Source organism: Schistosoma mansoni, chromosome 1 (assembly GCF_000237925.1).
Source record: "Schistosoma mansoni strain Puerto Rico chromosome 1, complete genome".
NCBI classification, from domain to species: domain Eukaryota; kingdom Metazoa; phylum Platyhelminthes; class Trematoda; order Strigeidida; family Schistosomatidae; genus Schistosoma; species Schistosoma mansoni.
In genome coordinates this window covers 2600876-2616035 of record NC_031495.1, presented here as the reverse complement: position 1 = coordinate 2616035, position 15160 = coordinate 2600876, and the positions used below count along the sequence as shown (strand labels likewise).

The 15160-nt window shown below is 37.8% G+C and overlaps 2 protein-coding genes across 2 annotated transcripts; one reads left to right on the top strand and one right to left on the bottom strand.

The window, feature by feature from the left end:
- Nucleotides 1-2054, top strand: Smp_171090.1 (hypothetical protein). Its single transcript, XM_018792981.1, has 3 exons — nucleotides 1-105; nucleotides 1642-1847; nucleotides 1888-2054. Exons 2-3 carry the CDS (start codon nucleotides 1664-1666, stop codon nucleotides 1905-1907), a joined length of 204 nt encoding a protein of 67 aa, XP_018647539.1. The 5' UTR covers nucleotides 1-105; nucleotides 1642-1663; the 3' UTR covers nucleotides 1908-2054.
- A 3063-nt stretch (nucleotides 2055-5117) lies between these two features.
- On the bottom strand, nucleotides 5118-14690 carry Smp_171080 (hypothetical protein; the record flags this gene model as incomplete). The annotated part of the gene is made up of 4 exons (XM_018792980.1): nucleotides 5118-5441; nucleotides 9990-10115; nucleotides 12266-12532; nucleotides 14688-14690. The coding sequence occupies 4 exons, from the start codon at nucleotides 14688-14690 to the stop codon at nucleotides 5118-5120; spliced, it is 720 nt and encodes a 239-aa protein (XP_018647538.1).
- Between the last annotated feature and the right edge of the window lie 470 nt (nucleotides 14691-15160).

The window sequence follows — 15160 nt, the reverse complement described above, 5'->3', positions numbered from 1 at the left end:
GTTGGATGGAGCAGACGTTCAAAACGTGCTTTACTAATAGGTGCAGTTTCTGTGTCCCCATAATCTATTAACTGTGTCTATAAGAAAAGTCAATAAAAGCACAATGTAAGAAGAATAACTCATTTAAAACTACAGTTTCCATAGTTAAAGTAATGCGGGCGAGATAAATGCTACAAATGCAATGCATAAAATATGATATCATACATGATACATTATTCAGTAAGCCGTTTCCGTAATTCTCTCAGTTTGTTTGTTAGTCTCAGTTTGCTTGATGTTGCGACCCTCATCTTTAGTATTTTTAATTTGACTAAAATCTCTAAGTTTTTATTCGTTTGTAATAAATATTCTACGTACAGACAATGTTTACACTTAGTACATAGTTAGACACTTAAATTCCGTGTTATTAAAATCATATTGCAAGGGGAGTTTTCTGTCGAGAACCCGGGCCTATTGTTTCTGAAGCAAAATGTTCCCAAATAAATGAGACCTGTTGACCCCGAAACTTCATCTCTTCACATGTTCGTAGAAAATTTTTTTATCCTAAACATTATCAGTATTACTTTTAGGTGCGTGTAGATGAAATCATATGTGGTGCCTTCATTCGTTAAGCGAAATTCCCGAACACTATCTTCTTTATTGTTATGTCCATAATCCATGTCACTTTCTCCAATGAACAATTTATTCACTTATGTTCATAGTGTAACGAAGAAACAATAACCACTTGGGTTATGAGTCAATATGTTTGGAACTAAGAGGACAGTAGTAGTTTTACTTTTATTCAGTTTGCAATCATGTCACTATCACTGCTATTATAATTATTTCGATTCCTGTTTGCCATTACACTATTCTCAACTCACTGTGTCTATGTAATATGGCAACTTGAATTAACATGTATGTGCACGGGCCTACGTTCTGACTGACTGACCTCAGTCACCTAGGCATATAACCATGATTATAACAAATCGAAACACTTGATTGCATGAAAATTCTTGGTTCGGGGTTATGTTGGGTTCTAAACCTTAATTTTCACTTTTAATGCTTTCAGAGACATAATAAAGCAAAGTTATTGATAGATCAGTATTTTCGACACATCCCAACTATGTCAATGAATGAGGGTTAATGGTTTCTTGCATCGATGTACGCCAATGTTTCTGAAACCCAAGTTGACCTAGGGAATCACTCACATTCATGTAGTTAATGGTCAACAATTTACATGCACTTTTAAATGCATGGATTAAAACAGGTTTGAAGATGTCATTTCAATGTTTGATCATTTATAATTAATCGAAAACTCGAGGTGACTAGACAACATCTAAACCATTATTCCATGAAGTCACTGATTGCTTATTGAAAGTATGTTTGCATTCTTTCTTTAGTTGAAGAATGTAATGCAAAAATTTATGGTTTGAATGGTAGTCTGTGCTGTTGGTATTAGTGTGCACACTTTTCGGTCTAAATGTCGGATGTATATTTTGTGCGTGTTAATTCATCACTCCATCCTTCCAGTAGTTTCTAATATCATGTTTCTCATGTCATTTCTCACCTGCTTATTTGTTCCTAAAACACTTTCCGGTTCAGGTTTATTTTTGTGTGGTTAATGGTACTGAGTAAATTACATCATAATTCCGACTTCTTTTTCAGTCACATCTAAAATCCTCCATTAATGCAGAGACGTCCACTCACTCGCATAGAGCTTGGATTGCAAGACTTGATGGAGTTTAAAAGCTTCATTGATACTCAGTCTAATGGAGACTGTGAGAAAGGCAGCAAAAGTACCAAGGATTCTTTTGAAAAAGTACAACTTCGAGAAGCTGAAAGACGCAGAAAAAATGCGCGTCATCGAATTGGTGAGTAGTAATCTTGATTATTACCGACTATTAATTTTAGGTTTACCTCCAGATTACTAACAGACTTTAAAACTTAGTGTATAGATGATTCCGTCAACTAATCGATGCTCAATTTCAACCCTTTCACTTTTTCTCTGGAACTACATGTTTATCGTTAAAAAATTCACCAATAATGAGTAATTTTAATAAAATCGCCTGCTAATAATCTGCAAAGTGGTTTAAGACATTTAGTCGAATTTTTCAGAAGACAATTTAACAGGCACACTACCTCATAATTTTCGACCATATTGTCATATCTTTTACAATAACTCCCAGGTGCTAAAGTGTCTCAAAAGTCATCCACAACCTAACCCACCTCTGATTTATTTCTAGAATGGGGACCGTATCCTAGGCTTGGAATGAATTGAATTGCTTAGGATGTCATGTCATACTGGAAGTCTTTTTTAACTAAAGAAGGGAGTTATTGTCAAGCCTATTTTGGGAAAGGGCGTAGATTTTGTTCAGGTCATCATATCTCACCCTTTCTCAAAACGATTGAATATCGTCACACGTATCGCATTCCTGATATCAGAATTGCAGTCAATTTATTGACCAGAACTGTACTTTACGTTTATTCGTTAGAGAGGAATGCACTTGAGACGGTCATTCTGAAGCATTTGTTCACAGCTATCGTATTAGAGTGATAACATACAACCATCTTTGGATTCTATTCCTTAATATCAGTGCGTTTAAATGGGGCTGACCAATCTCCATAATATTTCTGTAGCTTTATAAACGAAGACATTACCCAAACAGCTTTAAATAGAGTACATGATTGCAAAACATATTTATTGCTCGGAATGTAAATTAGGTGATCAATGATCAGCGTTTCTGTGTAATGACGAGTACCCTTGACCATCAAAGCGCAAAATATATCATAAGAAGAACGTAATGTTCGTCCCTAAACTCATTCACTGGTGAACTGCTAAAAATATTCAAGATGCTGATATACCCTTGTCGAGCCTGGCGTTTTTAATCTTAGAATTTAAAACTACTCTATATCAGGTCATTGTTTTCGGTGGATCTACGTTGTGACTAGTGTTAATGTGCATCGATATATGGCTGATCATATTGGTAATCACTGTCCATTCATTGACAGCACCCTTGGTAACCAACTGGTTCTCTTCGGGTTTCTGTTGTTTATTTATTTAAACACATAAATATTGGTACAAGGAAGCACCAGATACATATGCGTCGCACAAATCTCATTTGACTTGTGTGAGGGATGTGATACTGCCCAGTTGCCCAGACTGAAGCAGGTGGTTTTCTTAGAAAGCCACACCCGGAGCCTTTGACCTAAAGGTCTGATGCACAAGGCAGTGGAGCATCGTTAGGAGATGCAGTTCCATGCTAGCCGGTGATCAGTGATTGATTCGTACGCCATTTGTTCCCTCAGGATACTGGAGCCCATGTGCACCATTGGTTTGGAATCAGGGTTTTCCAACTCCCCTAGGTGGACACTCCACATCCCCCAACCCGGTTAAAGCGCCGGACATTCACTTTTCGTCCTCTTAATTTCGTAAACAACACCCCCATCACGAGAAGTCAGTGAGTAGGACTTCCCTGACAGAAGCTATATACGCGTGGCCATGTGAGCATTTCAAGAGTGAGAGCGAACTCTCCCCACTCTCGGCCGTATCAGGGCATTTGGGGGCAAAGTATGTGTCAGAGGTGAGGTTTTGTGAAACATATCACCTGTACTTTTACAGTACATAAGATAATTTGCTAAGGGGTTTTAGAATTAAAATGTCATTAATGCCCGAATAAGTGCTTAGCCGGCTTCTTAAAAATAGCGTAAAAGACAACTGGTAGACTTAAGAGTTTTGTTAAGTGAATTTATGGCTAAGAAACAACTAAAATATAGTGAATTTTCGGTCATACATGAGGTTCTAGTTTTGGACTATCTATGATCTTAATTACGAAGAGATTCGGTAGATGATAACAGTTAGTAAGGCAAATACCATAATCGTAAAGATCATGGAGCTCAGTGACTTCAACCATGATCATATATGACTCAAAATAGAAGTCTGTGGCAATCCTGCTGTAATTTTCTGATACTGCCTTCATGATAGTGAGATGAACTTTTTTTAACTGAGTAAAGCCTTTCTTGGCTGTATTTTTAACTAAGCTATATATCATAAAAGCTTTTTCTGTTCATTTCATCATTCGTCATACCATTCTTTTCTTGATAATATCGTTTTATTTATCTGGGTCAGTTTTTGGTGCCTAATTGTACCAGAGTTGATGTGGAATAAATAAAACATTAATATCGCTTTTAACAATGCTCACATATATTCCTTCCGGAGGTTTCGAGTGACTGGTAAGGTAAAACTTAAGTTTAATCAGCTTAAACAATTGACAATCTATCCAATACTAGCTGTGGTCAATAAATTAATACATAAACCTATATAAAATTACACTCACAGATGTGATTAAATGAACTCAATAAATGAAAATAGCTAATTCACCAGTAAGTAGTAGTGTTATAACCCATTGTTCAGTACCAACAAGTCGATTGGTAGAACAAAAGGATGGTGCTTTTTTGGATATTATTGACCATCTGTAAAAACAAAGGGTTTGTGCTTTCAATGTTTATAATAAATCTACAAATTAATTAATCTATAAGTGCATCACCTATCTAATGTTATTCATTTGACATTTCCACCTGACCTGAACTGATCGTAAACTGGAAGAAACTCAGTAGCATACTTGTTTTCATCATCAAAATTATAAGTAGATTCAATACCACGCAACTTTTCATTAAGACGCAAGAAGGCATTACTTGTATTACAGTGAATTTTCAAGTGTTATTGATAAGACATTCGGATCGTGCCAAGTGTGTTTCATCCTATCTAGGGCTCCTCGGCCGAACATTCAGACGAAAACGCGAAACCGGTCGCCTTAGGCACCAAGACGTTATCTATTAAGCTACAAAGCGCAGATAGCTATTAACTTGTTTAATGGAAATAAAGGTATTTTTAAGAATTCGTATTCATTTGTTGTCAGTATTCAGGACTAGATTGACGTCAGTATCATGTATCAGATGCTTCAATAATGCCTAGGATACATGCGTTAGTCGTTACGATTAACGTAAAGTCATGAAAAAGAAATCACATTATCACTCATTTCGATTTTTATTATGGTAGACATTGTGATAATACATGTACATTTGTTTTTGTTTCTGCTATTTTCATCAAAACTATGAGTATATTCGCTTTATTGATCGAGTAACTACACCGTCACTCCTTGAACTTCACTAGATTCATTTTGCTCTACTGGAATATTACCCAATGGAGCAACAATATAACCTTCCCATTTATCAGGTACTTGTTGCATAATATCAGTAGCTAGGTTACAATTATATACAATGTGATTATCACGATTGTCATCACCTAGAAACCAATTGAAACCAACATTAATTTCATCACATGAACTAATCATCGGTTCTGTATTATCTATACTCCAACACTGATTATTAGTTGTTCCATGAAAAGCTTCTTTCGTTAGCAATGAATCAGCATAGCGTATAGCTTCCTCAAGAACTCTCAAATTTTCCTTAATAAACAGAAGAGGAAACAGGTTTTATAAAACAACAAAACTCTTTCAAGTACTATTAAATTCATATACATATATACAAGTTCCGTGAGGACATATGAATAGGGAATAACCACGATGATCCAATCGAAAGATTGCGTAATATGAATAACAAAAAATAGACTTAATAAGTTAGTAACGAATTACAATGTGAAGGCAGTAAGATGATTAAGATGTTTTTGTTACCAGAATTAACGGTAATATAGGTGTAGTTTATACTGCATACAACACATATGTAGGGTAGTAAACGAAATAGCCCAGCCTGAAGCGTTAGGGCATAGAGAACGCTTAAAACCCATTGTCTCGTATCGGAATACTATTACAAGACCACCAAGATCATTTCTACCGCATTTGCGAAATTTTCATTTTTCCGACTTTTCAGACCTTGAGTTAGAGGTAGTATCCCATAAACATTTATACAAGTTCAAGTCAAAATAGGGCTGTGAACGTGGGAGACCTTAATCAATAAACTGAACATAACTTCGGTTTGGGCACCCGGGCAGTATCACAGCCCACACACAAATGACATGAAATGACGCACTACACTAACTACACTGCTCTCGTTCCTAATAGAAGAAAGACAATTTGCATTATCATTATTATTGTTACCATTATTTACTACGTCGCTTTTTCACTCCCTTTATTCCCAAATTGTGTATCCTTCCTTTCCAACCTATGCAGCAGCTCGCCCATGGTGGAAACTCTGTCCTATCTAAACGATCTCCAGTCACTGTCTGGTTGAAAGTGAATGCTTCCACCGATTACGAATACTGAAGCAGTCTTTCTGAAACCACGTACGCCGTTCAAGCTGGCTTCCTTCAACGTTCGCACACTAATGCAGATCGGACAACAGATGGGGCTGGCTATGTCTTTAGAAAGTCTTAATGTTGATGTTTGCTGTCTATTCGAGACCCGTATTCAAGACTCTAGTGAAGTACTACAAATTCGCTCTCCTTCTGTCGCTTCGGAAAGCTTGTTTCACGTGCGCCTATCCGGGGACTCTGTGGCATCTTCGTCCGGTCTTGCTGGCGTTGGTGTTGCACTAAGCGCTAGAGCTGAGGCAGCACTAATCGATTGGATCCCCATTAACAGTCGGTTATGTGCTGTTAGATTAGAAAGTTCCATCAAAGTGAGAAGAAACCGGCGTGAGAAATGGTGTCTTTTCGTCATCTCCGCCTATGCCCCGACAGATTGCAGCCCGGATGCAATCAAGGATGAGTTTTACCACCAGTTAACAGTTCTTCTCCAGAAAGCGCGTTCGACAGATGTTGTAGTATTAGCCGGAGACTTGAATGCACAGGTCGGGCGTCTAGGCACAGAAGAGAGTCGTTTAGGTGGCCGATGGGGACTTGTTGGTCGCAGGACAGATAACGGGGACCGTTTGCTGCAACTGTGCACAGACCACAACCTGTTTCTGGCCAGCACTAACTTCCGGCACAGTCATCGCCGGTGTGCCACCTGGCGTCCTCCCTCTGCATCTCAAGCCTGGACTCAGATTGATCACATCTCGATCAGCTACCGCTGGCGTGGTTGTGTACAAGACTGCCGCTCCTTTTGGAGTACCTATCTGGAGTCTGATCATGCCCTGGTCTGCGCCAATCTCACCTTACTTTTCAGTGGCAGAAGGATTGACCACCACCAACGGATCGATGTTAGTAAACTGGCTGCAACTTCTGTTGCAAGTAAGTATCGAGCGGAGCTAGCTTCTAGGCTAGCTACCATCCCATCGAAAAGTATAGATGAGCATTGGTTGCATCTTCACGACGCCATGAAAATGGCGAGTAAAGCCACTTGCGGCTTCGCGAAACGTCCCGCTTACAAGCACTGGGTTTCTTCTGGCTCCTTACAACTGATCGAAGCCCGTCGGTCTACTCCGGGTGACCGTGAGTTTGACCACAAACGAAGGCTGTTACGTAGTGAAATCGGGCAAAGCTTGCGTAAGGACCGAGAAGCCTGGTGGTCGGAGCGTGCTAATGAGATGGAAGCAGCAGCTGCATCTGGTAACTGCCGGAAGCTCTTCCAACTCATCCGAGCCACTGGCAGCAAGAAGTCTGGTGTGAGTGAAACAATCTATGAGGATGACGGGATGCCAATCACTAACATCTCTCGACGTCTTGGACGATGGACGGAGTTTTTCGAAGGGCAGTTCAACTGGCCTGCTGCTCCGGCAACATCAACCAGTTTGTCCTGCCCCCCATGGCCGGTGACGACTGATCCACCAAACGAGGCGGAAGTCCGCAAGGAACTCCAACTCCTGAAGCGCTACAAATCACCGGACCCAGGTGACTTACCTCCGGCTCTTTTTAAAGAAGGTGGTGACTTTCTGGCTAAGGAACTGACTGTGTTGTTTGCAAAGGTTTAGGAGCAAGAAAGTGTTCCAACATCATGGAATGAGTCAATAGTCGTCCCTATCTTTAAAAAGCGCTCACGTTGTTCCTGTACCAACTATCGGGGGATAAGTCTATTTACGATTGCGTCCAAACTATTGGCTTCTGTCATTCTTCGTAGGTTGTTTAAAACCCGAGAACGATTGACTCGCGAGGAGCAGGCTGGTTTTCGTTCTGGTCGAGGATGCATTGATCACATCTTCACCCTCCGCCAAATGTTAGGACACCGTCATACTTATCGCAGGCCAACAATCGTAGTGTTTCTTGATATCAGGGCTGCCTTCCATTCGTTGGACAGGACTGTTCTCTGGGATTGTCTATTGAAGAAGAGTGTGCCTGAGAAGTTCATTAACATCTTAAAGGCCCTGTATACGAACACCTCAGGCAGAGTGAGGGAATACAACCACCTTTCTCCCTTGTTCCATTCGAGCGGTGGGGTTAGGCAGGGTTGCCCGATCTCACCGTTCCTCTTCAACTTTGCCATCGACATCCTGGAAACAGCTCTGGTGGATGTAAGTAATGGCGGTGTGGATCTGCTGCCTGGAGAACGACTTCTCGACCTTGAGTATGCGGATGATATTGTCCTACTGTGCGATAATGCCCAAGGCATGCAATCCGCACTTAATCAGTTGGCAATCAGTGTCCGCAGGTACGGCATGTGCTTTGCACCCTCCAAGTGCAAAGTACTCCTACAAGACTGGCAGGATTCTCATCCTGTACTCACCCTGGATGGTGAGCAGATTGAAGTAGTTGAGAAGTTCGTGTATCTAGGTAGCTATATAAGTGCTGGTGGTGGCGTGGGTGATGAGATTGATGCACGTATAATGAAAGCCAGAGCGGCTTATGCCAATCTGGGCCATCTTTGGCGCCTTCGTGATGTTAGTCTGGCTGTAAAAGGTCGGATCTACAACGCGTCAGTGAGAACAGTTTTGCTCTACGCTTGTGAAACCTGGCCTCTCCGAGTTAAGGATGTTAGACGACTCTCTGTGTTCGATCATCGTTGTCTCCGAAGGGTTGCTGACATCCAGTGGCAACACCATGTTAGTAATGCAGAGGTTCGGCATCGTGTGTTCGGGCGCAGAGACGATAATTCAATTGGTGTCACCATCTTGAAACACCGACTTCGGTGGCTTGGACATGTTTTACGAATGTCGTCCCAGAGACTTCCACGTCGTGCATTATTTGCCGACTCTGGGACTGGTTGGAAAAAGCGGAGAGGAGGTCAGTGTATGACATGGTGTCGTGGCATGAAAGAAAGCTGCAAAGGGCTAGCTTGTGTTGGTCCTTCACGACTCCCTGGCTGGAGTCCGAGAGATGGTGCAACACAGTGGCTAGAGACGTTATCAGATATGGCTCAGAATAGAAGCCAGTGGCGTGCCTGCTGCAACCTTCTTTTACTTTCTTCATAAAGAGTGGTTCTAACTTTCCTAACTGAAAGAGTCTTCTGGTTGTACATTTCAGTCCGCCTTATCTTTTCATCCCTTCTCTTCCTACTTTCATTATTTTGTGTGGCGCATATGTATCTGGTGCCCTTTTGTACCAATATGTATGTGTTTAAATAAAATTTAAAAAAAACACTTAAGAACAGTAGGTCGTATAATAATCAATAGGTTAAAATGAAGCTTGTAATAAGAGGAATATAGATTTATTCAATCTAGTTACTGGACAGTTATACAAAAAGAATATATATATATAATATTAGTTCATTAATAGTTCTCAAAAGTTACCCGTAGTTTAATCTTCACTACGATATAACATATCCGGTGGTAAGTGATTCGTGGTTAATTATTGACTGCAGATAGGCACCCCATAAGTCACATGTATAACGAACTTTTACATTGTAAACGACTTCATTTAGATAATTCACCTGCTCCCACTCTACATTTGTTTATATACGTTATGATTGTTGATATCTGTTCCACGATCAAACGGTTGGAGTTCACTTAATTTAGTCAACCCAATGTTATGACACACTCCTCCAGTTGAAGTTAACATGTAACGAAAAGCAATTTGATTTAAGGTAATCATAGTTGGTATATCAGAAAAATACAGTGCTTCAAGAACTATCCACAAGACTAATACTTCCAGATGATATAAACTAAACCATACCAAGAAAACTCACTTCTTTGAAATTAATTAGCGACACCTGTTCAAGTAGTTTAACTACATTCATATCCAAATGTGTTCGTTTTGGAAGAGCACTGTGATCAATGCAAAATATATCCTGGTTATCAGGTGATGCACAATCCTTTGTTCCAGATATCTAATGAAATAAATTTCGAAAAGTATTTGAATATCTAGTTAACCAGTTGCAAATGTACGAATTCTAATTTATTGGTAAAGTATATTTATCATTCCAAGATGTTTATCTACTTTTCGGAAGGTTAAATATGGCCGAAATTGACATGCGGCATAGCAACTTATATATACATAATTTATTATTTGAACACAAATATTGGTACAAAGGAGCACCAAATACATATGCGCCACACAAGTCACTTGATTTGTGTGGAGGATGTGATACGGCACGGGTGCCCAAACCGAAGCACGTGGTTTTCCTAGGAAATCGCAACCTGAAGGTCTAATCCACAGTACAGTGAAGCAACGTAAGGAGACGCAGTCCCATAGTAGTCGGTGACCAACAATAGGTTCATAAGCCATTTGTTTCCTCAGGATCCAAGGGCCCATGTGCACTATTGGTTTGGAATCAGGGTTTTCCAACTCCCCTACGTGGACCCTTCATGTTCATTAATCTGGTTAAAGCGCCGGACATTCACTTTTCGTCCTCTCAATTCCGTATACAACAGTAATATCGTGAGAAGGCAGTGAGTAGGACTTTCCTGTTAGAGGCTGCATACGCGTCACCATGTGAGAGCATTTCTAGAGGGAAGGCGGACTCCTCACTCTCGGTCGTGCTAGGGTATATATATATATATATATATATATATATGGAATAATCTCAGCCATTGAAATTCAAATAATTCCAAAGTTTCCTCCACCAAACTTGTCTGGACATCTTTAGAGTAATGATCAAAATCATCAAAGAATGCATAATGTTTAACAATCGAATCTACACTTGGTGTTTATCCAATCACATTCAGATGTTGATTTCAGTAAGCCGGATAACATGTGAAAATAAATGAATAAACGGATATGTGTATGTATGCGTAAGTTTATAATATTAAATTTTGATATTCGGTATCAATTTGTTGATTAAACGTAAAAATAAAAGTTCAAATTGGAAATATTTTTGAAACGTCTATGTGTATATAAAATGAGAATCGTCAAATACATAATTGTATTGCTGAAATATCCAAATAAATTTGTCAGAACAGCACTACGTATGAAATAAATAAGTTGGATAGAGATAGGGTTCAACTACTTGTTGGCTATCATTTACGAAAAGATGACTTGTTGAATACCATCCTTTCTGTTCACGCTGTTCTGACTAACCGATATATACAGCGCTTTTGTTGTCACATCTTACTGACTCATATCCTGTTTACTAAAGTCAACATCTAGACATGACTGGATAAACATTGAGTATTAATTTGATTGTTAACCACTATATATTCTGTTAATTTCTATTTTGATTATTACTCTGAAGAAGTCCAGACAAGTTTGCTGGACGAAACATTGGAATTATTTAAATTTCAATCGCTGAGATTATTTCATATATATATATATATATAATTAGATCACTAACAAACACCTAGACAAACATGATAATGGTCAATAAAACAGTCCCATATCTTCCAAGAGAAATAATTATTACAATCATGCTCATAAACAGCTTATCATACAAACGTCCGTGCCACATCAAGAAAATCATGTACCAAGACTTTCATCATGACAAATTTGCAATTTGTGCTTGGTTGGGAAAATTTGTCTCATGTTGTTTTATACAAACACTAACTGAATCCAATATTTATAAGTATTCTTGTTTCTAGATTGTTGCTCCAAGACTTGTTTCTAGATTGTTGCTCCAAGACGAGTTTTTTCTTTGGACTCATTTGTTTAGATATCTAAAACCAATCAAAAGCGATGTATCCGATAGTCGAAGGCGTCTATTTTAAATTGAATCTAAGCTGGACTAACGGTACATAACTCAATTACAAAATACTTATTGGCTGATAGCTAAGAAATATAAATACCAGGAGACTATAAGCAGATGCATATTTTACGGGGTCTTACGAGTCTGCAAATATGAGATAACGATCTAAAAACCACTTGACAGAAACTTCGGTTCAGCTGTAGCGTAATATCGTTTCTTCAGAGTAACTTTACAGTACATGCACATATAATCTAATTCTATTCTGAAGCATAAGTGCATTACTAAAACATAGTTACCAGTATTATATTATATAGCAACAACCTGCATCAAGCATTACAACTTACACCATTCACGTCTTCTAATTCATGCTGTACCCCAACATCGAATCGTTTCCAAATTGGTTTAGATGGTACAAAACGATATACAGAACTTTTTCCTGAACATTTTTTTTCTTCATCAGTACAATTCTTATTTATCACTGTATCTGACAAGACATTTTTTAATGATTCCGTTGCGAGATCCCGTATCTGGTTTTTGCCAATATACTGTGTGCATTGGTAATAACGACATTGTGATAATGTTTGATTAATGCGAGTACAATGTTTAAGAATCTATAAATAATACAAAAGATATCAAATTCACTTTAAATATTATTAACATCAGTCAAATAATAAACCGAAGCGATAAAACAATTTATGAAAAGAAAAAACTAAGTCTAAAAACTATGAGATTATAAATAAAAGATAGGAAGTGGCGATCTTTAACAGATGTAATGAAACTTGCTTCTTTTACTTATTACGAATTGATACAAATTGAATAAACCTCAAATATTAATACTGAAGATACGACCAGTATTCTAGTTTGGCAACTAGCAACCAGTAACACCTATATTCGAATCGTTCCCCAATTACATAAAACCAGAAGTCAGATGCGAAGAGGTAGGAAAGATATATTTGATACGTTATTAATATATCGAGAAGCGTTTACTTCAATCTGCATAGTGAACGTAGGAGCTGTGTCCCACGCTGGGTCGTAACGTGATCTGGTGCGGTGCATGACCGAAAGCCTTCAGTTAAACAAGTCCACTTAAAACAATGTGGTCAGCATTCAATGTGGAGCACTTAATGAGCTATTGATTTTGGGGAATTATTTACAGCTACAATACTTTGCTACATCTTTTAAAGAATTGCTCAGTATCTCACATTTGACAATCTCAAGAATTATTGTTCCAATTCGTAGCTACATAAAAGCGTTGAAACACAATAATCAGGAAATGTGTAGTGTAATTTTATACCATAACAGGTATTATTTACGAAACTTTCTCCTGATCCCTATTCCAGACTAACTGTGAGAAAAAGAAATTCATTGACTTAGCGTCTTGAAAATAGTAAAACTAGTCACCACCTTAAACAGTCAATTAAGCCGTTATAAATTGGATGAGTTGAATCAAGTAGCTACATACAATGATCCGATTATTTACTCAAGGAACCAGGTATCAAAAATAGAGTTGCACTGACTACAAGTACGGACTGGAAGAAAATCATTTACAACATAAAATTCAAGAAATATTATATGATGGTCGTGGAGATCTCACTGAAGTCAGAAATGTATTCCATTACATCTCAACCCACTGATTTGAAAGTTAAGAGTTTGTTTACAGGTTCAGAAGTTCTGAGTTCGACCCATAATGGTTTCATGGGTACGTAATCCTTCTCTCGTTAACCAGTCACAGTTTAAATTGTCTGACTGCATAGCTAACGGTAATAGGTGTACCTTAAAGTTTATCTTAAAAACTAGCTACTTATTCCACTTTATAGGGACTTCGATTAACGTTAGAATACATGGTTTCACACAAAATGAACAAATTATGAGTAATCACTAAATTAAACAAAAACTCTATATAATGTTTGAAGTATTTTACCTTGTTCAAAATATCAACACAATACTAGATATTTTGTTCAATGCTATTCTGATATAAACTTACTCAATGAAATAGTTAAGGTGAAATGGAACGCATAACTCAGATGCAACTCCAAATATATCTTATTTTTTTCATGGTTATACAACAAAATACATGATCTACTTAGATTGGAATGTAAAGTATATTTGAGATAATCAATAATGTATCACAAAAGTCATACTAACTATTATACATGATAAGAATGCATTCTACAAAATTACAAGAATTAATGACATTGGTGAAATTTGAAAAAAATTATCAGAATTGGCGAAAAAGTTTTAGAAAGGGATGGACAATCACTTTACTATACTATCTCATACTATGTTTAATGGTAAATGGTTCGAGTTTTATCGTAACGAGAAATAATGAGGATATATTCTAACTACAAATAGAATATTATATAGTTGAAATCATGAGTCAATCGAAGCTAAACCACTATGGAAAACCTAGAAGCACTGGATGGCCGTTTCGTCCTATTGTGGGACTCCTCAGCAGTGCATATCCACGATCTCGCCTTGCGAGATTCGAAATAGAATAGATTCTAATTATGCGTCTTTATTGAAACATTTTGAGATTAACGGTTGACTAGATAGGAAAAAATAATGAAAACAAACATTATAACTCTCTCATTGGAGTTTTACGTTGTCATTAGAATTCAGACAGATTCAATTTCTTTTAAAGGAAAAACTGACTGGTATTTAGAGGTTAAGTTATTCGAAGATTGATACCAAAACAAAAACTTTGTCACTTATAGATTCAATTAAAACATTAACGATATTGTGAACTATTATTATCATTACAATTACCATTCTCAAAAATTTCGGACACCTATATCCTTTGATAAATTTAAACAGAACAAGATTTGTAAAATAAGATGAATTGATTAGTCTATTTTACTGTTTCTTATCAGCTCAATTGGTCTATTAGTTAAGTGCTCTGGCGCGAGACTGGTAGGTCCTGGGTTTAAATCTCGCGAGTGCCGGATCGTGGATGCGCACTGCTGAGGAGTCCCATAATAGGACGAAACGGACGTCCAGTGCTTACAGGTTTTCCTTGGTGGTCTAACTTCAGTTGACTCATGATTTCAACTATTAAAAAATATGAATATAATTATTAACAAATGCTTAGAATACTTTAGTTAGTAACGTCTAGATAAATATTCGAAACGTAACCGAAATCACAATGAGAAAAATTGAATATAAAGTGTATGAGTAAGCTTAGTTTTCTTGCACAGTAGAATAGATGTTACAGTTACTAGTAATCGCTATGAAGATAAAAA